General features: G+C 38.0%; 1 protein-coding gene across 3 annotated transcripts in view; it reads left to right on the top strand.

The window, feature by feature from the left end:
* The window catches only part of SPEN (spen family transcriptional repressor), a 77,867-nt gene that overhangs the window by 8,248 nt on the left and 45,876 nt on the right, over nt 1–23,743 (top strand). For 2 of the 3 annotated variants that reach the window (XM_045548634.1, XM_045548633.1), the window contains exons 2-3: nt 15,542–15,862; nt 19,132–19,608. In XM_045548634.1, the coding sequence (XP_045404590.1) occupies nt 15,542–15,862; nt 19,132–19,608 (798 nt within the window). Of the gene's footprint in view, nt 1–15,541; nt 15,863–16,998; nt 17,118–19,131; nt 19,609–23,743 lie in introns of those variants that run through there. The other variant, XM_045548635.1, reaches the window with a different exon arrangement.

Below are 23,743 nucleotides of genomic sequence, written 5' to 3'. Positions count from 1 at the left end.
ACATGTGTGCTCAGTGTAAGTAATATCCCAACTATGCTTCTGCCACCTCTGGGCATATTGCCCCTGTTGTCTCTGCACAGCATCCTCTCCCTCTCAACTACTCTCTTCCTTGGACACTAACATGGGGAGGGATAAGGAAAGGAAAGGAAGGTGGGACTGGAGGTGACTTGCATGTTCTTGCCCCTCATCTTTTTCTCTTGTAGGAGAAATGGATCTTGTGGATGAAGCGATCACCTGCCTCTGGTGTCATTTTAAAGCAGATTTAGAGCAGTTGCACTCTTAAAATTTTAGTTTTGGTTCTGCTTGCACCACTGACTTTGTGCGTGGCATGAGCTTAATCAACGGATCAGTCTGAGGTTTATCATACTCTGAGTTGGCAGAAGTGGTAGTGAGAAGGGAGTTTGCTTCTCAGGAATAGTATAAGGAATCATTGCTTCATTTATTTGAGTGTCAGCCATTCACTTTGTGTGGCAGCTAAATAAAATTTTGCCCTGGCCCCACCTCCCCCAAATCCTATTGACCTGAATCTGTTGCTATTTCTCCTACCACTGTACAACTCTTGGCCTCCATCCAAGGAATCCTTAATGAATTAAGACCCTTATTCCAGCCAGCACAGTGGTGCACTGGCTGCTGTGGTCCCAGGTACTCAGGAGGCCAAGGTGGGAGGATACTTCAGCTTAGCAGTTCAAGTCCAGCCTGAGCAACATAATGAGACCATGTCTCTTTAAAACACAAAAACACCGTGTTCCTTGGCATAAGCCCCAATATGCTGGAGTTTGTGTAACTATTATTTTGAAGTACATTTCAGACATCTTATTTTATCCATAAATATTTCAATATTTATTTCTAAAAGGCAGGTAGGTACTGTTTAAAGATATATCACAGAACTGTTATCATACCAAAATAATTCTTCCTGTTTTCAAATAGACAGAGTCTCACTCTGTTGCCTGGGCTAGAGTGCCATGGCATCAGCCTAGCTCACAGCAACCTCAAACTCCTGGGCTCAAGCAATCCTTCTGCCTCAGCCTCCCAAGTACCTGGGATTACAGGCATGCATCACCATGCCCGGCTAATTTTTTCTATATATTTTTAGTTGTTCAGCTAATTTTCTTTCTATTTTTAGTAGAGATGGGGTCTCGCTCTTGCTCAGGTTGGGCTCGAACTCCTGAGCTCAAATGATCCACCTGCCTTGGCCTCCCAGAGTGCTAGGATTACAGGCGTGAGCCACCACACCCGGCCTGGTGGTGTGTCTTAAATAAAAAACTTTAAATATAATTTACATACAATGAAACACACCTATTTTAAATGTTGGGTTTGTGGAATTTTGAGAAATGTGGTTATCCTTGTAACTACCACCACAGTCAAGGCACCACAATTTGTCTTAAGTCTTTTTTAATCTGTAGGTTTAATCTTTCTCTCCTACAGTTTGTTGGCGACCAGGTTGACTGTTTTGTAGTTTCTTTCTCACAGTATGGGTTTTGCTGATTGCATTCCTGCCCTGTGGTATATGTTAGCATCACCCTTTGTCCTCTGTATTTTCTGTATATTCTTAAGTGGACTTAAAATATTTTGATAATTATATTTCAGTGTTATTGGTTTTCTCTGTAACCCCGTACATTTTATCTTATTCATTTAACAATTATTCTTTTTAAAATTTTTGTTTTATTTATTTAGTTAGAGGTAAGGTCTTGCTCTGTCACCTGGGCTAGAGTTCGTACAATGATACTGCAGTCTCAAACTCCTGGGCTCAAGTGATCCTCCCACCTCAGCTTCCCAAGTAGCTGGAACTACAGGTGTGCACCGCAACAACCAGCTAATTTTTTAATTTTTTTGTAGAGATAGGGTCTCACTATGTTGCTCAGGCTGATCTTGAACTCCTGGCCTCAAGTAATCCTGCCACATCAACCTACCAAAGTTCATTTAACAGTTATTCTAAGAAAGGTTTTTAAGTTTCACCAGACTGTCAAAAAGGTCCATGGCATAAAAAGGTTAAGAATTGCTGCCTTAGATAAACCATTAGATTAAGAATAAAATGTCAGATGCATATTTCAGATTTTAGCTTTGACATATAAAGATTGAACTGAAAAAATAAAAATCACCAGAAGAAATGTAAGACTAGAAAGAAAACTAAACACTGAAGTGTCTTGTGAACAGTTTCATTCCCTGCCCCCTACCCTTTTCCCTCATTGTAAATGATATGATTAGCACTATTTTTATCATAGGGATTCTATTTCTGTTATTAACCACCCCCAGTATTATCCTAGAAATCATGGAGTCTTTAGTTTTTAAGGTTGTTCCTTTTAGTCAGCTCGAATTCTTTTAGTGAAATGAGTTTCAAGCACATCCATAGTTAGAATTAAATGCCATAACAGATACTGACTTCTATTATGGGTGAGCGCAGCTTTAATTAAAGAAACCAAGATTTGTGAAAATCTTAAGTTTACAGAGAGCTCCTAAAATTCAATTAGTATGTGATGCAGTATATAAAATAAAAAACTTTAACTGTGTATTAATATATTTATCTAAAGTGTGTGCATTTAATTTCTCTCATAAATTGAGGGTGATTGGAGTATAAGATTTTTAAGGTCTTTCAGTTTGAGAGATCTTATTACAGGTATCATTCTTACAGCACATGCTATAAAGATTTGAAAAATGTGTAGTTATGTGCCATGTTTCCATCAATTATGGGCCACATATATGGCAGTGGTCCTGTAAGATTATAATGGAGCTGAAAAATTCCTGTTGACTAGTGGTGGTGTAGGTCTTTCAAAGTGGGACAGGATGTGGAGGTGGAAGACAGTGATATTGGTGGTCCTGACCTTGTGTAGGCCTACGCTAATGTATGTGTTTGTGTCACAGTTTTTAACAATAAAAAGTTAAAAAAAAGTATAGAAGAAAGCTCATAGAATAAGGACATAAAGACTATCTATCTATCTATCTATCTATCTATCTTCTGTCCCTGCTAGATGCAGGGGTGTCATCACTGCTCACTGCAACCTCAAACTCCTAGGCTCAAGCAGTTCTGCCTCAGCTTCCTGAGTAGCTGCGACTATAGGCACGTGCCACAATGCCTAGCTAATTTTTCTATTTTTAGTAGAGACAGGGTCTTGCTCTTGGCTCAGGCTGGTCTATAACTCCTGGCCTCAAGCATTCCTCCCGCCTTGGCCTCCCAGAGTGCTAGGATTACAGGTGTGAGCCACTGCACTGGCCAACAAATTATTTTTTTATGGTTTTACAATGTGTGTATGTTTTAAGCTAAGTGTTACTAAAAAAGAATCAAAAAGTTTTGAAAAATTAAAGTTTATAAAGTAAAAAAGTTACAGTAAGCTAAGTTAATTTGTTATTGAAGAAATAATTTTTTAAAATAAATTTAGTGTAGCCTAAGTGTACAGTGTTTTTGTAAAGTCCACAGTAGTGTACAGTAATGTCCTGGGCCTTCACATTCATTCACTCACTCCTTGACTCGCCCAGAGCAACTTCAGTTTTGTAAGCTCCATTCACAGTAAGTTTCCTATACAGGTGTATCATTTTTTTTAATCCTTTATACCATATTTTTGTACAAAAATCATTGTATTACAGTTGCCTACAGTATTCAGTACAGCAACATGCTGCACAGGTTTTTTTTTTTGTTTGTTTGTTTAAAGAGATGGGGGTCTTGCTACATTGCCCTGGGTGGTTTTGAACTCCTGTTCTCAAGCAGTTCTCTGCCTCGGGCTTCCAAAGTGCTGAGATTACAGGTATGAGCCACTGCTCCCCCCCCCCCAATGGATGTTTTTTTTTTAGCTTAAAAAAATTATTTTTTTTGGAGACAGGGTCTTACTCTGTTGCCCAGGCTGGAGTGCAGTGTCATGATCCTCCTTAATCTGGAGGTAGAGGTACCAAAGATTTTACAAAAATACTTAGAGTGATATGTGAAAAAATACAGAATTTATGTAGGTAGGATCACATTTGTCTTGGTTCTGTTCTGTCGAAGCAATCATATTATGAAATAAAGATAAAAGTCACTAGTTATGTGATATATTGGAAATATTCATAAGTTACCCAAGTTTTCAAGAAATTATTTTATTAAAAAGTAAGTCAGGAGGATAGAAGTTAATTTCCTTCTCAGCAATTGTACTGTAAGTAACAGTCTGAGTAAGCCAAGTAGAGTCCTTTGCATTCCCAGCAGGGACTCTTGATGTAGAATTTTGCTAATTTATTATTTAGTTTCTTGGCTTCTGCTACTTCAACTTTGTTCTCTGCAGGCTTCCCTTTGTGTCAGCTTACCTTACACCTTTTTTCTTCATGGAACTGCTTTGTGTATTGCCATTACTTTAAGAAATGGTTAATGTTGATCATTAGCATTCTATTTACAGTTATACTTGAGCTCTTCTCAGAAAAGTACTGTGTAAATCAGACACATTTATGAACTTATTCATGAATTGTGAGAACAAATGTCCAAATGTTAACTTAATAGTCATCATGATTATCTATGTTCCTGCACTATATTTTTTTATTCTTGCAGTATAAACTCCTGTCTTGTTCTCAGGGGAAGAAGCGCCTTATGAATTCTTTCTAAGATTGTCTAAAAGATTTAGGCTTTCCATCGATCTAACCAATAAGATATAAAGATCACAGAATCTTTGAAATTTTCTCTCCTCATAATTGGACAGTCTTTTCAGAGCTTGTCAGTTGAGCACTATCCTTTTTTTAAGAATTAATTTTACTTAGTAAATAGTTTCTTACTAGATTGACATAAAATAATGTGTGCAAGTGTGTATAAATAATTTTTTCCCCACTGAGGTAATGTTTCCTTTAACAGTTGCGAAGAATATTCACATTCAGGGCTTTATTGAAAACAGATGGCTGCGCGGGGGCTCACGCCTGTAATCCTAGCACTCTGGGAGGCCGAGGCGGGTGGATTGTTTGAGCTCAGGAGTTCGAGACCAGCCTGAGCAAGAGCGAGACCCCGTCTCTACTAAAAATAGAAAGAAATTACATGGACAGCTAAAACATATATATGTAGAAAAATTAGCTGGGCATGGTGGCGCATGCCTGTAGTCCCAGCTACTCAGGAGGCTGAGGCAGGAGGATCACTTGAGCCCAGGAGTTGGAGGTTGCTGTGAGCTAGGCTGATGCCATGGCACTGTAGCCCGGGCAACAGAGTGAGACTCTGTCTCAAAAAAGAAAAGAAAAGAAAAGAAAAGAAAAGAGATGTCTTTTCCCAAGAGTTAGAGTTATCAAGTTTTCATGTTCAGGAATCTGGGCACTCACCGTGGATTCAATAAACAGATAAAAGGTATAGTCTTTTTTGTTTTTTTTTTTGAGACAGTCTTGCTCTGTTGCCCGGCTAGCTAGAGTGAGTGCTGTGGCGTCAGCCTAGCTCACAGCAACCTCAAATTCCTGGGCTCAAGCGATCCTTCTGCCTCAGCCTCTCGAGTAGCTGGGACTACAGGCATGCGCCATCATTTATTTTTAGTTGTCCAGATAATTTCTTTCTATTTTTTCAATAGAGACGGGGTCTTGCCCTTGCTCAGGCTGGTCTCAAACTCCTGAGCTCAAACGATCCTCCCGCCTCAGCCTCCCAGAGTGCTAGGATTACAGGTGTGAGCCACCTCGCCTGGCCAAAGGTGTAGTCTTACTGGTCAAATTAAACTTAGTTTCAGTCTTCAAGTTTTCTTAAACCCTTTGTAGTTAGAACCAATAAATGGTATTTCATATAAAAAAGTAATCCATTGTGTTTATAGCAGCATTATTCACAATAGCCAAAAGGTGAAAGCAGCCCGGTGTCCATGACCAATGAATGGATGAACAGAATATGTTTATCAGATGTGTAATTAACAGAATATATACAATGGAGTATTATTCAGCCTTAAAAAGGAAGGAAATTCTTACACATGCTACAACATGGATAAACTTTGAAGACATTGTGCTAAGTAAAACAAGCCAGTCACAGAAGTACAAATATTGTGTGATATACTTTCATGAGGTACCTAGAGTAGTCAACTTCATAGGGCAGCAAGTACAATAGTAGTTGCTTTGCTTTTTTTAGTGTAAGCAGTGCTGCAGTAAGCAATTTTATACAGTTTGCTGACACGTGCAATTATACATGTATGATAAATTCCTATGAATGGAATTTCTAGGTATGTGTATTTCTTCCTAAGAGGTTTCTCTAATTTGTATCCCTGCAAACAGTGTTATGAAAGTGCCTGTTGTCTTATATTCTGGGTAAAACCTAGGTATTATTAAGATTTTAGGTCTTTGTGTTACATGGCACCTTTTTTTAAAAAAGAGACAGAGGCTGGGCGAGGTGGCTCACGCCTGTAATCCTAGCACTTTGGGAGGCCAAGGCAGGAGGATCGCTCTAGGTCAGGAGTTCGAGACCAGCCTGAGCAAGAGCGAGACCCCTTCTCTACTAAAAATAGAAAGAAATTATCTGGACAACTAAAAATACATATAGAAAAAAATTAACCAGGCATGGTGGCGCATGGCTGTAGTCCCAGCTACTTGGGAGGCTGAAGCAGGATTGCTTAAGCTCAGAAGTTGAGGTTACTGTGAGCTAAACTGACGCCACGGTACTCTAGCCCGGGCAACAGAGTGAGACTCTGTCTCAAAAAAAAAAAAAAAAGGCAGAGTCTTTCTTTGTTGCCCAGGCTGGAGTGCAGTGGTGCGATTATAGTTCACTGTAATCGTGAACTCTGGGCCTTAAGTTTTTTTTGTAGAGAATGGGTCTCTCCCTCTGTTACTCTGGCTGGTCCTAAACTCTTGGCCTCAAGTGATCCTTCCTCTTGGCCTCCCAAGGTGCTGGGATTACTGGTGTGAGTCACTGGACACCTGGTCATGGTACCATCTTTTTAAACTTGGATTTTCAAAATTTTGAGTGAAATCGAGCAAGTTTTTTGACTGTGTTTGCTTTGTCTACTATTTGTGTGTGGGTGTGTATTTTATAGAGAACTTCCTATTCAGGTATTTTGCTTGTTTTTCAGTAGGGCATATGTCTCTCTTGGTTTGTAAGAACACTTCGTATTTTTAGGAAACCATTTCTCAAGTGTTGGAAGTATTTTTTTCTTCACTTATCTTTTGACTTTATGTTTTTACATACCAAAGTTTTAATTTTTGTGTGGTTTTGAGTTATGTGGTCTTTTCCTTTATGACTTAGGGATTATATGTCATGCTAAGTCTTTCCTAGCCCCAAGATGATACAACCCCCCAATAGTTTTTTCTTTTTTTGGCAGAAAAATAATACAAATCAGCAAACTAATTAAATCCTCCTGTGCCCCTCCAAGTTGAGAACTATCTCAGGGTGTTAGCTTTCTCTAAAATGAGACTAGGGGCCTGGTGAGGTGGCTCACGCCTCTAATCCTAGCACTCCGGGAGACTGAGATGAGAGGATCGTTTGAGTATAGGACTTTGAGACCAGCCTGAGAAAGAGTGAAACTCCCATCTCTACTAAAAGTAGAAGAATTAGCTGGATGTGGTGTTGTGTGCCTATAGTCCCAGCTACGGGGGAGGCTGAGGCAGGAAGATCTCTTGAGCCCAGGAGTTTGAGGCTGCAGTGAGTTACAGTGACATCACTGCACTCTACCCAGGGCGACAGAGTGAGACCCTATCTAAAGAAAAGAAATTTATAAATATTAAAAATAAAAAAAAATGAGACTAGGGCTCTGGTTGACTGTTGCTGGCTTTAGGGATTCTGAGTCTGTCTTTTGCCATCTTTAGTACTTATTTGTACTCGTGCAAAAAAAATAGAGTGATTAAAAGAGAAATATATTATTTAAGAACAGTTTATAAGTCTGTTTTATACATAAATTCATTTCACAGTAGATTTCCTGTAAGTTCTGTGTCACCGTGAAGTTAAGATAGCAGGTTTTGGCTATCGACAGTCACGAGTCACTTACCTTCCTAATCAGGCATACTTGAAATAGAAAAATGCCTTCCATGTGTGCCTAGGTATAGGAAACATGGCATACAGTTGATTTATATTGAGATAAGGTAGCCGCTTGTGACTAAAGGATATATAAAATATTTTCCATTGAAGGACATGGACAGGCATTATTTTATATCTTTTTATAAATACCGGTTTTATTGAGGTATAACTCATACCATAAAATTCACCCTTTTAAGATGTATACAATTCATTTGCTTTTGGTGTATTCACAGAGTTGTGCAACCATCATCACTATCTAACTTCTGAACAATTTCATCACCCAGGATGAAATCCCATACCCGTTAGCAGTCACTCTCCATTCTCCCCTCTCCCTAGCCCCTGGCAACCACTAATCTTACTTTCTGTTTTTATGGATTTGTCTATTTTGGACCCTTTATGTATATGGAATCATACAATGTATAACTAGCTTCTTTAACTTTGCATGTTTTGAAGGTTCATCCATCTTGTACCATGTATCAGAACTTCATACCTTTTTATTGCTGAGTGATATTTCATGGAATGGACTTGCTTCATTTTTTTTATCCATTCATCAGTTGATGGACATTTGGGTTGTTTCTATTTTTTGGCTATTATGAAAAATGCTGCTATGAACATTTCTGTACATCTTTTTATGTGGCCACATGTTTTTAGTTTTTGGGGGAATATACCTAGGGGTAGAATTGCTGGGCTATGTGGTAATTCTTTGCTTAATGTTTTGAGGAACTGCCAAACGGTTTTCTAAAGTTGCTGCACAGTTTTACAGTATCACCAGCAATGTATGAGGGCTCAGAATTCTCCTCATATTCATCATCACTAGTTATTGTCTTTTTTATTTTAGCTACCCTAGTCGGTGTGAAGTGGTATCTTGTGGTTTTGATTATTATTTTTTTTATTTCAGCATATTATGGGGGGATTATTATTTTCCTAAATAGTCATTAGAAAAGTTGGTTAAGGTGACTTAGTCAACTTAGTGATAACTAAGTTGAACAGCTTTTCATGTGTCTCTTGCCATTTGTATATCTTCTTTGGAGAAATGTCTGTTTATACTCTTTGCCCATTTAAAAAATTGTATTGTTTGCTTTTCATTGAGTTGTAAGAGTTCCTTATCAGGTGTATAATTTGCAAGTATTTTCTCCCGCTGCATGGGTTTGTGTCTGTTTTTGATATGTCTTTGGATAGAATAAAACTATTAACTGTTTTGTCTTGTCATTTTAGCTATTTAAATTTATTTGACTTGCTAGATAATTGTTAAAACCTGAGTTTTCCTTTTGGTTTTAACTTATTTTAACTGATATGATACATATGAAGTGTTACAAATCTTGCCATCTTATTTTATGTCCAGATTGTAGGAATCTTATAGTCTGAATTCTGAGTTCTACACTACATTTATTGTACTGATACATGGGGATAGGGATATCAGTAATTGCTAATTAAGTAGCTTTAATATCTACTGTTGATAACAAGTAACAGCTTTGTTGTTGTTTTGCGTCTCTGTTGCCTGGACTAGATAGAGTGCACTGGCATCATTATGGCTCACTGCAACCTCAAACTTCTGGGTTCAAGTGATCCTCCTGCCTCAGCTTCTAGAGTAGCTGGGACCACAGGCCTGTGCCACCATGCCCGGTTAATTTTTCTATTTTTTGTAGAGATGGGGGGTCTCACTCTTGCTCAGGCTGGTCTTGAACTCCTGGCCTCAAGCAGTCTTGTAGCCTTGGCCTCCCAAACTGTTAGGATTACAAGTGTGAGCCACCCTTGGTCAGCCTGAATCTTTTTATAATGTAAAAAACAACCACAAATATTTATTGTCTCTATTGTAGGCAGAACAACCAAACTTTAATATTCATCTCTTAGGCCTTTTTTTAAAATCCGCTGTGGCCTGCTCATTTGCTCTTTGCTTCTTGTCTGTCTATAGTTATTGATCATTTGCTTTTGAATAAGGAACCACTTGGTGATGGTGAAATGGAAGGGTAGAAAAGTGGACAATACACAAACCCACTGGTAGTTTGATGAAATATATAATCTTTGGAAAGTGATATATTGAGTTTTGGGTGGGTGGTTAATTGCATGCATCTTCAAAGGGGTTGATAATCTCCTCATTTAAAATCCTGCAGCTCTTCCTTGCATACCAGGATTTTAAAGATCAAGAGCCACTGTAGAAGGGATCTCTCTCTCTCTTTTTTTAATTTTTATAATTTTTTATTTTATTTTATTTTTTTTGAGACAGTCTCTCACTTTGTTGCCCGGACTAGAGTGCCGTGGCGTCAGCCTAGCTCATAGCAACCTCAAACTCCTGGGCTCAAGCAATCCTTCTGCCTCAGCCTCCCGAATAGCTGGGACTACAGGCATGTGCCACCATGCCTGGCTATTTTTTTTTTTTTTTCTGTATATTTTTAGTTGCCCAGTTAATTTCTTTTTATTTTTTCAGTAGAGATGGGGTCTCACTCTTAGTCAGGCTGGTCTCGAACTCACCGATCTCAAGCGATCCTCCTCCCAGAGTGATAGGATTATAGGCATGAGCCACTGTGCCCGGCGAGAAGGGATCTCTTTACCTGGAAAGTAAAGTGGTAATGTTAGTGATCATAAAAGACTGAGACATGATCTTGTAGTTCTAGAAATTAACTGGGCAAAGAGGAGAAAAATGCAAAATTTGAATGTTATTTTCATTGGTTAGTTGTAGTTCTGCTGTCTTATTTCAAGAATGACTCAGGATTGTGGTCTGTAGTAGGAGGACTTGTGTGAAAATGAAGTATGTGGCAATTCTTGGCTATTGTTTATTAGATCAGTTGCAAAAGCTGGGATTAAAATTAATCATTGCATTCCTATTGATAACCCAGCCAACAAAAGTTGAATGTAGTCTCTTCTTTAAAGAAAAGGGTATTGAGAGAATTAATTGGGTTTTAGCATACAATGACCTATAAGCTTTGTATAATCGATGTTGCTTTGGAAATTATGGAATGAGTTTCTTGTGGAGTTGATGAAAACATTTTTAGAATAAGAGGGATTTTCTTTTCACATATCAGGAATCTGAAAATTCTAAATACATTCAATGAGGCTATCGATCTTTACTTTGGTCCCTGATGTGCATCAAATGCCTTTTAAAACCATATAGTTGGCTGGGCGCGGTGGCTCACACCTGTAATCCTAGCACTCTGGGAGGCCGAGGCGGGTGGATCGCTCGAGGTCAGGAGTTCGAGACCAGCCTGAGCAAGAGTGAGACCCTGTCTCTACCAAAAATAGAAAGAAATGATTTGGACAGCTAAAGATCTATACAGAAAAAATTAGCCAGGCATGGTGGCGCATGCCTGTAGTCCCAGCTACTCGGGAGGCTGAGGCAGTAGGATCGCTTAAGCCCAGGAGTTTGAGGTTGCTGTGAGCTAGGCTGACGCCACGACACTCACTCTAGCCCGGGCAACAAAGCGAGACTCTGTCTCAAAAACAAACAAACAAACAAAAAAACCATATAGTTAATAACTGAATTGGGATCAGAACCATTTTCTCTTTTCTCATAATCTCATGTATTTCCTCTACTATATCACATTGCTCTCAAATGTAGAATCGGAGGCCATTAATATACTGAAATTATATTCTTTAGGGAACTTCCAAAGACTGTTAGTATTAATACTTACTATATAAATTGTCAAATGTTGAAAGGAGGTCAGACATTTAGGAAACTTGGCATTATCCTGGATAATTTTTCGTGCTCTCTTGAAAACTTAGAAGAATATAATATATGTTGATCAATTTTTAATGATAGTGAAGATTTTTGAACAAAACTAATTAGTACTGTTTTTAAATTGTTTTTTAAGACAAACTTGTTAGATTGTTTTATTCTGCATCTTGTAGGAATCAAGTACAATATCCTGGCTTTATGTTTTCATTTTTTTTAAATTTAGGTTTTCATTATTCTTTAAAAATTATGAATGAGCTAACTTATTATCCCAACCAGTGACCATGTAATTTTAGAAACTGATATTTTGTGCTTACTACTGGAGAATATTCTGTAGGTTCCCCGGAAACCTGTAGCTAAGGCTTGATGTTGTTACAAAAGGAAATGTATCTAAATGTGATTTGATTATTCCTGCTGTTTTTTGGTGAGTAAATGTCAGACAGATGTTTCATCTTAAATACCTGAGGGATACTTGAATACTTAAGGAATTATGTTGTTCTGGAAAGAGTAGACAAAATCAGGAAATCATACTCACAACTGAGTATTCATGGATATGAAGATTGATTTTAAAAATTTTATTTATTTATTTTTAGAGACAGAGTCTTGCTCTGTGGCCCAGGCTGTAGTGCAGTCACACTGTCATACATAGCTCACTGCAACCTTGAACTCCTGGGCTCAAGCTGTCCTCTGCCTCACTCTCTGAAGTAGCTGGGACTATAGGCGTGCACCTCCACACCAGGCTAATTTAAAAAAAATTTTTTTTTGGAGATGAGGTCTCGCTATGTTGCTCAGGCTGGTCTTGAACTTCTGGCTTCAGGGGATCTTCCTGCCACAGTCTCCTGAGTTTCTGGAACTACAGGTGTGAGTCACCATGTCTGGTGGATATGAAGATTTAAGTAGCCTTTTTGTTTGTTTAAAATTTGGGAGTTTCCAGACTTCTCAGTGTAGTAGAGTAGTAGAGATTTGTAATATCTGATCAAATTCTCTTTTGTTAAATTTGGAGATGAATTTATATTTTGTTTCCAAAGTGTACTCCTTTTATGCAAAAATGATATGAACAGTGAGCCCACTGTTGTGAGGAAGGAGTATGCTTTGATTTCATTCTATTAATATGTGCATTTATGTATGCATTGAGTATGTAGTTTCTTGTTCCTTATACATTCTATTGCATTTAGCTCTTTAGGATTTAAGCTTAAACATTTGTGTCCCCTATATTTTCCCTTTTTTTGGCTAACTGACTTTTGGTGGGAAGTTGGTTGCTGCTTCCCTCTTTTTTCTTTAGTTCTTTGTATCTTTTTAGAGAGGAGAAAAATCTATATGAACTCTGTGTTGGGGGAAATATATAATATAAAATTTATTATTTTTATCCACTTTAAGTGTACAATTCAGTGGCATTAAGTATGTTCACAATGTTGTATAACCATCATCACTATTTCCAGAACTTTTTCATCATACCACACAGAAATTATACCTGTTAAGCAATAACTCCCCTTTGCCATCTTCCCCTTGCTCCTGGAAACCTCTGTCTCTATGAATTTGCCTTTCTAGATACCTGGTATAAGTCGAATCATAAACCGTTTGTGTCCAGGTTATTTTGCTCAGCATAATGTTTTCAAGGTTTATTCATGTTGTTGCATGCATCAGAACTTTCTTTTCCTTTTATGTCTCAATATAAATTCCATTGTGTATATATACACACTACATTTTGTTTATCCATTTATCCATTGATGGACATTTGGGTTGTTTCCACCCTTTGGCTATTGTGAGTAATGCTGCACTGAACATTGGTGAACACATATCTGTTTGAGTCTAAGTTTTTAATTTTTTTGGAGTGGAATTGCTGGGTCATATGGTAATTCTATATTTACTTTTTTTTTCACTTGGGTGATGCAGGCTTACATGTAAAAGGAAGGTGCATTCCCTACACTTACCTTTTTTGATAAAATGCCATACTTTCCCACAGTGGCTGTACCATTTTACATTTCTACCACCTATCCATAAGGGTTTAAATTTTTCTGCATCCTTGCCAACTGACACTTGTTATTTTCTGTTTTTTTTGGTTTGTTTGATTTTGGTTTTTGGGTTTTTTATTTTTAATAGCTATCCTAGTGGATGTAAAGTGACATCTTATTGTGGTTTTGATTGTATTTCCCTAAATGACTAATGGATGATTTTTGAGCATTTCCTCATATGCTTGTCTGGCATCTGTGTATCATCTTTGGTGAAATGTTTTGCCCATTTCAACAAAAATGGGTTGAGTTGTAAGATTTTTTTTTTTTTTTTTTTGAGACAAGGGTCTCGCTTTGTTGCCCGGGCTAGAGTGAGTGTTGTGGCGTCAGCCTGGCTCACAGCAACCTCAAACTCCTGGGCTTAAGCGATCCTACTGCCTCAGCCTCCCAGGTAGCTGGGACTACAGGCGTGCGCTACCATGCCCAGCTAATTTTTTCTGTATATATGTTTAGTTGGCCAGATAATTTCTTTCTATTTTAGTAGAGATGGGGTCTCGCTCTTGCTCAGGCAAGTCTCGAACTCCTGACCTCGAGCGATCCACCCACCTCGGCCTCCCAGAGTGCTAGGATTACAGGTGTGAGTCATCGCACCCGGCCAGATTTCTTATATTCTAGATAGAAGTCCTTTGTCAAATTCATTGGAAGGCATTTTTTTTGTGTTTATATGGAAAGAACTATTTCAATTTTTAACAGGTTTTTCCAAATTAAAAAGGTCCTTTTCATCAATTAATTTATGCCAGATAGTTTTGTTACTTGTAGTTCAGTTTCCTGATGAAATTAGATTTTAGGATTATGTTTCCTCTGTGAGGGGTGGTGACTTAAATCATACTAGGGAATATAAAAAAAGAAAAGTTCTGCTTTCGGATAATGTCAGCTTCTTCAAAGGAAGCATAGAATTATCATCAAGGATTGTGAGGAAATAAGAGTGCTATATTTAAAAGTGCTTGTGCTTGCCTTTCAAAAATGCCAAATTATAAATACATAAAATATAATTTATTAACTCCTAATGAAATGTGTAGAATTTTCATGAATTTTTTTTTTTTTTTTAAGACATAAGGTCTTGCTTTGTTGCCCAGGCTGGAGTGCAGTGGGAGGATCATAGCTTACTGCAGCCCAGAACTCCTGGGCTCAAGCAGTACTTCCATCTTAGCCTCCCAAAGTGTTGGGATTTATAGGTGTGAGCCACCATGCTTGGCCATGAAATTTTTTTAGTGTCCTAAAATTTTTATTTACAGATATAGGACACATTTTTATGGAATAAAAATTTGAACATATAATCTATCAAAATATTTTCTCAGATTTATTATTTTATGAAAAACAATTTTAAGTATACCAAAATTATAAATTTTAAGTTTTCCTTTAACTCCTTTAAAAAGAAAATTGAATAGCAAATAAAAAAATTATACTGTCACTTGCAAATAGACACAAAATATTTGGATTTATTTTGCCTTTAAGTGAGGAGTGTTTGAAAGCTTCTCATTTTTTTTTCACTAAGATTGTCAGTCAATGAATTAAAGTGAAATCTCTAAAATAGCTATATTTACGTACAGTTTTTTATTTTAATAGAAGTCTTTTAAGATTTTTAAATTATTTTGATTTTATCTTAGGTTCAGTAATTTTTTAGAATATAAAAATTCCGGGGTGCTATCTGTGATTGAGGGACATGGGCAATAGAATATAAAAATTCCTAGAAACCTGAAGATTGATTTCAGCTAAGTGTTATAGAAAGGTTATGGGTAGTTTAATAAATATTTAAGAAATGAGAATAATAAAATAATGTGGTACAGCCCTTTGCCCCAGAGAGAAATTTAAGTGTAAAAGAGAGCCATTTTACAAGTCACTTTGCAGCCCCTCCCTCATACATGATGTAAATAGTCTAAAAATAAGAAACAACATTTTAAAAACATGTTTTGGAAAATTATTGACATGCAACAATAACCTTGACTTTATTTTTTGCAGATATGGCCGCGTGGAAAGTGTCAAAATTCTCCCCAAGAGGGGATCTGAAGGAGGAGTGGCTGCCTTTGTGGATTTTGTGGACATCAAAAGTGCACAGAAAGCTCACAACTCAGTCAACAAAATGGGAGATAGAGACCTACGCACGGATTATAATGAACCAGGCACCATTCCGAGTGCTGCTCGGGGATTGGATGATACAGTTTCCATAGCATCTCGTAGTAGAGAGGTTTCTGGGTTCAGAGGAGGTGGTGGAGGGCCTGCTTATGGCCCTCCACCGTCACTTCATGCACGAGAAGGACGTTATGAGCGGAGACTTGATGGGTAAGTTCCAAGGTTTCACTAGGCAGGTATTTTGTATTTGATATGGTGAGAAACAGAAACTCATATTTAGGGGCCCCAGATGGATTTAAAATTTTGGGCATTCTCAATGTTTCCTATTTTGGGTTGGAAACGGAAGTGATTTCTATCCCAATGGCTGGTATCTTACGGCATCGTAGAGGATATTTCCTGCAGCTGATTGGATATCTACTCCTGAGATATAAAATGGTGGAAGATTTCCTATGGCAGCATCATTTTTGGAGTTACCTGTCTTCTAGAATTAATTATTCCTTCTCCTGGATAATGTTAAGACCTTTCTTGGATATATCCTTTCTACCTGATGGAGTTATTTGGCTTTTGTGGTCGTACTATATGGAATATTTCCGGAATATTAGAGCCTACAGATTCTTTTAGGGTTGATATCTGCTTCTCCACTTTCACCACATATGGTGTACAAATGAATTGGATTGTCATAAAAAATTCTAGCATACCATAGTGATTCAACCACTTGGATTCTACAAACAATATTTTAGCATGGAAATGTGTACTTGGATGAAGAAGAGAGAAGTCAATGCTTGATTTTTCCATTTTGGATCTACACAATTTCTATGTTGTTGGAATTATACTCCTTGATGGAATGGGGGAAAATTGAGATGATGGACTTTCCTAAATCCTGGAATATAGCCATCCTTTTCTAATTGCTGGAATGTGTGGATGTCATGCTGTCAAGACTGCATTAGCCCAGGGGAAGAGGATTACTATATCTTTTTAAAGCAAGTATTCGTCCAGTTAAAGGTACTTTAGCTTTGAACACACGGTGATGATCAGTTGTGGATACAGCAATCAAAATTGACTAAGCTGGATGGCTACAAAAGTGAACTGTTGGCGAGCCACTGTGCCTTCCTCATTTGTTGGAATTCTAGAGAATATTTCCTCTTCTGCCAGCTGCTTGATTCATACTTAGGGCTGGATTTTTATGAATGTGGATCAATTTATAATTGTCTACTGTCTCAAGAAAGAAGTCTGGGGGTTTGAGAGTTACAGTTTGTTTGGGACTTCTTGCTTCCAGTGGAATTACTTTGTCTGGTCACTAAGATTTTTTTTTCCTTGTGGTTCATCTAAATATCATTTGACACCCTTGCCCATTAAGAAGGTGGATTACCCCCATAAGAGGGGCCAAAATTGGGGAAGTTATATTCACAATTCTCTCCCTAGATTTTAATTGGGATTATAGGTCGTGTTTCCACACTTGGAAAAGGTTGGTATGTCCTGACCTGTGTATATTAGCCCCTCTCCTAACCCAAGTCAAACTCTCTCTCCCCACCCCACTAACTCTAGAAGTATTTAGTACTAATGGATGAATCAGAGAGTAGCCATTAGATTTCAGCTCTGCTAGCTCTTGTGCCTGCCTTCTATATCTTCATAATGGATAAGAACTTTTGCGTATTTATAAAATAGCAGCTGTAGCAGTAATTCTCCTAGAACTTTTGCCTGTTGCTTCTGTTATCATTAATAATGGCTGTCACTGATTAACATTTGATAGGGTGCTAAATGAATTACTTATGACATTTTCTCTTAAGTCTCAAAGGAATCCTCCTTATTTGTTAGACAATGAAATATCCAAATTTCAGAATTGTAGTGAACAAAAAACAAGAAAGTCATTTAATACCTTTAAGTAGGGAAGCTATTACTGAATTTTTTTATTATGCTAGTTGCTTTCCATAATAGCAGCAAAAAAGCAAAACTAGCCTGGGAAGGTCGGGTTGCTACTAAGTGAAATAGTGGGTGAAAATGAATATTAGTGGAAAGATATTTGGAATGTAGGCATGTATTAGGGACATATTGTTTTAAGATTTTGTCAGATACTCTTCTTTGAAGAGATTCTAATTCTTTTTGTCTTTCATGATTCTTTAATCCCTTTTGTTAGAAGAGATGAGGCTGAAGATAAACTCAAGTAAAATGGTCTTTTAGGAACTCAGGAGCTGAGTTCTAGTTCCCTACAGAAATAGAGAACTTACGATTTCTTTATAGGATTATAATTAGTTTTTATTTATTTTATTTTATTTTATTTTTTGAGACAGAGTCTCACTCTGTTGCCCAGGCTAGAGTGCCTTGGCATTAGCCCAGCTCACAGCAACCTCAAATTCCTGGGCTCAAGCAATCCTTCTGCCTCAGCCTCTTGAGTAGCTGGGACTGCAGGCATGTGCCACCGTGCCCGGCTAATTTTTTCTATGTATTTTTAGTTGTCCAGCTAATTTCTTTGTATTTTTTTTGGTAGAGACGGGATCTCGGCTCTTTTTTTTTTTTTTTTTTTTTTTTTTTTGAGTCAGAGTCTCACTCTGTTGCCCAGGCTAGAGTGCCATGGCGTCAGCCTAGCTCATAGCAACCTCAAACTCCTGGGCTCAAGCAATCCTTCTGCCTCAGCCTCCCGAGTAGCTGAGACTACAGGCATGTGCCACCATCCCTGGCTAATTTTTTCTATATATATTTTTAGTTGTCCAGATAATTTCTTTCTATTTTTAGGAGATACGGGGTCTTGCTCTTGCTCACCCTGGTCTCAAACTCCTGATCTCGAGCAGTCCTCCCGCCTCGGCCTCCCAGAGTGCTAGGATTACAGGCGTGAGCCACCGTGCCCATCCTCATTTTTATTATTAAATGTAATTGGGCACTGCTGTGTAGTCTGTGTAGTCTAGTAATTTTTTGTAATTACCTAAGCAGTCAAAAGTGAATGAGAAAAAGTTATACTTACAATTTTTTTCTGGGCTTCCTTGAAAGTCCTTCCTACTTTGGGATGTGCACTGCAGTGGGGCTTTCATGTCTATGTTGAAATGTAGTGTGGAGATGTGGCCTAAAGTAAATTTGCGAGTAAATAAAAGCTTGGTATATATTTTAATCAGATGAAAGTATAAAAAACTTTGATATTAAAATGACAGTCTCTTCTTCCATTAAACTTAAAATGAAAAGGAGATAGTATATGCATATTTCTTCATACAAGTCAGAAAATCCCTAATAAAATGAGCAACTGACTTGCAGAACACTAGTCATGAAAGCCCAGTATACAATTAAAACTGATTGCTCAGCTGTGAAAATAATTTTTAGAGTCAAGTAAAATGTTAAGCTTGTTAGTGTTTGCTTACTAAGTAGGTTAATGCTGTTTAGAAAATGACCAGTTGCAAAGACAAAGACAGTGCTGAAGTGAATGTTTGCATGACTTGCTTCTAGTTTTGCTTGCTCCTTTCTGATTAAATATTTTTCCCCCCTCCTAAATGCAGGGCTTCCGATAACAGGGAGCGTGCTTATGAACATAGTGCCTATGGACACCATGAACGGGGGACGGGAGGATTTGATCGGACAAGACATTACGATCAGGATTACTATAGAGATCCTCGAGAGCGGACTTTACAACATGGGCTCTATTATACTTCTCGGAGTCGAAGTCCAAATCGCTTTGATGCTCATGACCCCCGATACGAACCTAGGGCCCGGGAGCAGTTTACACTGCCCAGTGTGGTACACAGGGATATCTACAGGGATGATATTACCCGGGAGGTACGAGGCAGAAGGCCAGAGCGGAATTACCAGCACAGCAGGAGTCGTTCACCACATTCATCCCAGTCTAGAAATCAGTCTCCTCAGAGACTGGCTAGCCAAGCGTCTAGACCTACAAGGTCCCCTAGCGGCAGCGGCTCTAGAAGTAGATCCTCCAGTAGTGATTCAATCAGCAGCAGCAGTAGTACCAGCAGTGACAGGTAGGTTAACAAACAGCCTTTTGTTATAACAGACGAGCTGTTAAACAAATTCTCAGCAATCAATGGTAATGATTTTAGCATAGTAATTTTTTTTTAAAGAAAGTAATCTTGGATCATATATGTATGTAAAGAGTAAAGAAACTGGTTAGCATGTGGCCATTGAGAATTCTGTCAAGTACTTGAAGCCAAGTGATTTGCAAGTGCTGTTTTATCCTCCAGATGCTTAATATTAAAAAATTGCCAAAAAGGATGAGAAGCGGTGACTTTAGCTGTGTCAGGCAAATCTTGTGACACTGAAAATGTGGTATCTCTTTAAAGTTTTTAATTTCTTAGATGTATAATACCAATTCTATTATTTTGGTTGAACATTTGTAAAAGCTGTTTGGTTAAATGTGTATTGGTGGAATACGTTGTTGACACATTTATTATCAATGACTAAATCAACTTAACACATTTTAACTAATTTCAACATCAAGGTGTGGTAGCCAGTTTATAAACTTGAGTGTAAAAGCTTTCTTTAAATGTATATTGTAACTGTACTGTTTGTTCTCTAAGGCTGGGTAAACTCATTTCATTAGTTTTTTTTTCTTTACAAAGAAGTTTTATTCTGAAAAATGAAAATAATAAATTGAAGGTTATCTTAATAAGGAAACTTAGAAGCAAGGCATATGAGTTTTGAAATCACAGATCTAGGTAGATGGTATAGATTACTTTTAGGAATCTTGGACAAGTTACTTATGCTCTCTACGCCTCAGCTTTCTCATTTTTTATAAGGACCTTCGTAAAGTCATTGTGAAGATTAAAATGAAAACTTCATGTAGAGTGCTTACCGTAATACCCAGTACATGTTAAATAAATACTGCCATTAATAATTGCTAGCTATTAGTACTACTTCACATGGTGATAGTCTTTGGGCATTTCCCATTTCCAGTTATTGTTATTCAACCTATTAATCTCACATGTCTTAGTTTTAAATTTAGGTGGTGTTTATTTTAAATTTACAGTATTCAAATTCTTTGACCTGATTAAAAGGCTCAGATTATTTTTCTTTCAGTATTAACTGCTTAAAATCAATTTAAGAAAAGCAATGGTCATGTAATTGAATGGCTGTTTTTAGGCTTTCTAAATCTTCTAATTCAAAATAACGAAACATTCTTCTGGGGCTTTGGGTTAAAAAAGGAAAAAAAAATAACGAAACATTTTGTATATCTATCTGCCTATTTAGATAGAACAAACAGTTTGGAAGATGTCGCATATTAAAATGAAACAAGCACGTAGTTTAGGAAATCAGGAAAGTTAGCTTCTGGCTTCAGTTTTGCAGCTCTGTGACATGGATGAAAACCTTTAACTTTTTGGATTTCATTTGGTATGCTGTATAAATGATTGATGAAATTCATTTGAACCCGATAAGCTGATTATAAAATCTTGTGTTTCGTTTTGTCCTGCATAGAATTGTCTAAAATACTGAAGTTTTAGTCATTTTCCCCGAACTTATCTCATTAATGGTAGTGCTACATTCCATTAGATCAAAACTTACTGAAAAGACAACCTGTTACAGAGATATAAAAGTTAAAGAAGAATGATGCAAGGCTTTTAGAGTGGCATTATATACTCTGGTGAGAGTTACAGTGATTTGGGATCTGTCCTTCAGAATTCTGGGCCCAAAAGCTTGAGCCCAGAGGTGATCTGATGAATTTGATGGAGCTAATCGCTGTTCACGTAATAAAAAAAAAGCAGCTCTATGCTTCTGAATATTTATGGCCAGAAAGATAACTGCCAGAGGGCAGTATGCACTTAGAAAACTGAGGACTAAATTGCAATAAAAAAGTTGGTGAGCAAGAGGACTTTTGATGATTATTATATCAAGTTATGGTGGCTAGATTTATCCACTTATACCAAAAGATGCAACCTGGAGGTTTGGAGCACCACATCTGACCAGCAGACAAGTTTAATTTGCCTTGCATAGTGTTTTTTTTTTTTTTTTTTTTTTTTTGAGACAGAGTCTCAGAGTCTCACTTTGTTGCCCGGGCTAGAGTGCCATAGCGTCAGCATAGCTCACAGCAACCTTAAACTCCTGGCCTCAAGCAATCCTCCTGCCTCAGCCTCTCGAGTAGCTGGGACTATAGGCGTCCGCCACTATGCCTGGCTAATTTTTCCTATATATTTTTAGTTGTCCAGATAATTTCTGTCTTTTTTTTATTAGAGACAGGGTCTCGCTCTTGCTCAGGCTGGTCTCAAACTCCAGAGCTCAAACGATCCGCCCACCTTGGCCTCCCAGAGTGCTAGGATTACAGGCTTGAGCCACTGCCACCGGCCGCATAGTGGTTTTTTTTTGTTTGTTTGTTTTTTGCTTTTTTTTTTTTTGCCTGGGCTAGAGTGAGTGCCCTGGCGTCAGCCTAGCTCACAGCAACCTCAAACTCCTGGGCTCAAGCGATCCTACTTCCTCAGCCTCCCAAGTAGCTGGGACTACAGGCATGCGCCACCATGCCTGGCTAATTTTTTCTATATATATTTTTAGTTGTCCAGATAATTTTTATTTCTATTTTTAGTAGAGACGGGGTCTCGCTCAGGCTGGTCTTGAACTCCTGACCTCGAGTGATCCGCCCGCCTCGGCCTCCCAGAGGGCTAGGATTACAGGCGTGAGCCACCGCGCCCGGCCCGCATAGTGTTTTAAATTTAAATTATTGCCAATATTTAAAAACTTGGAATTCAATGTGCAAGCCCAGATTTGGGCTCCTAGTGTGTTCCTTCCTTCTGATTTGTACTGTAGGACCATATCTGATAAGGAGGTAAGAACACTGAAATCTGCTGGTTGAAGGCAACTTCTTCCTGTGGGCTTAGGGAAGAATCACTGGCAGAATCTTGCTGTTTCCCACTTTCCTATGTCTGTGTAGATTCTTCCTTGTATTAAAATGTTTTTTTTTCTTCTGAGAGGTTATAGTACATTTACTTAGGTTATTGGTTTCGTTTCACAAATAGTCACATTTTCTAGAGCTAACAGATTTCTTTCTTTCTTTTCTGTAAGAGACTAGGTCTTGCTCTCTTGTCCAGGTCGGAGTGCAGTGGTGCAGTCACAGCTCACTGCAACCTCCAACTCCTGAGCTCAAGCAATCCTCTTGCCTCAGCCTCCTGAGGTGTGCGCCATCATACCTGGCCAATTTTTTTTTTTTTTCATTTTTTCATGGGATGGGGAGTCTTGCTATGTTGCTTAGGCTGGTCTTGAAATCCTGGCTTCAAGTGATCCTCCTACCTTGACTTTCCAGAGTGCTATGATTATAGGTGTGGGATACCACGCCTGACTCAGATTTCAACCATATTATTTACAGATTGCTTTTAGTTGGTTACTTGAACCTCCATTAATTTACTGATTCCCTCTAGTTTTACTGATGGGACAGCTATATAATGACAACTTTTGTATTTATACATAAGAAGAACTGGGGAAACAGAAAGAGGATGATTTTGACTACTAAGAGGCAGCATTTAGTTGGGCTCTGAAGGATACATAGGACTTCAACAACAAGAAAGGAGTTTTAGGATAGCCAGAGAACATAGTGGGCAGAAGGAAAAACCTGAAGAGATACAAATAAGTGGAAGAATGTTTTGGTAACAGCAAATAATTTAGAATGATCTAACCATGCTAATGATTTTGGGGTTTATTCTATATGCAGAGATGGGCTGTTGAAGGATTTTAGAATGGAGATAGCTTGTTGACGTCTGTGCTTTAGAAAGGCAACTGATGACTTAGCCATCTATCTTAATACCTTGGAGAAGGAAAACTTGGACTGTGAGAGTGCCTAACTTGGGACAAATGAGAAAGACATTATATTAAGAATCAGATTATGCTGATTTATGAAAAACAGAATTAACTGGTGATATGACTGAATAAAAGGACAGGAGCAGGTGGTCTTAGTGCATACCATAGGACCCAGTATACCACCTTTCTCAGAGTACATGTTCAATAAATGGTTGAAGTACTTAGATACAGTTCTTAGTTAACATGAAGGATAAGGCAAAATTGAGGTAGATAGCTAAAAGTTTTGGTAATTTAAATTGTGACTGAAGCAAGCACACAGAAATAAAAATCCTCTGGTATTCAGAGCTTATCCAATATCCCTGGATTCAGCCTCCCTTCATC

Source organism: Lemur catta, chromosome 3, assembly GCF_020740605.2.
Source record: "Lemur catta isolate mLemCat1 chromosome 3, mLemCat1.pri, whole genome shotgun sequence".
In the NCBI taxonomy this organism is placed as follows: Eukaryota; Metazoa; Chordata; class Mammalia; order Primates; family Lemuridae; genus Lemur; species Lemur catta.
This window is presented reverse-complemented; position numbering and strand designations above follow the sequence as displayed.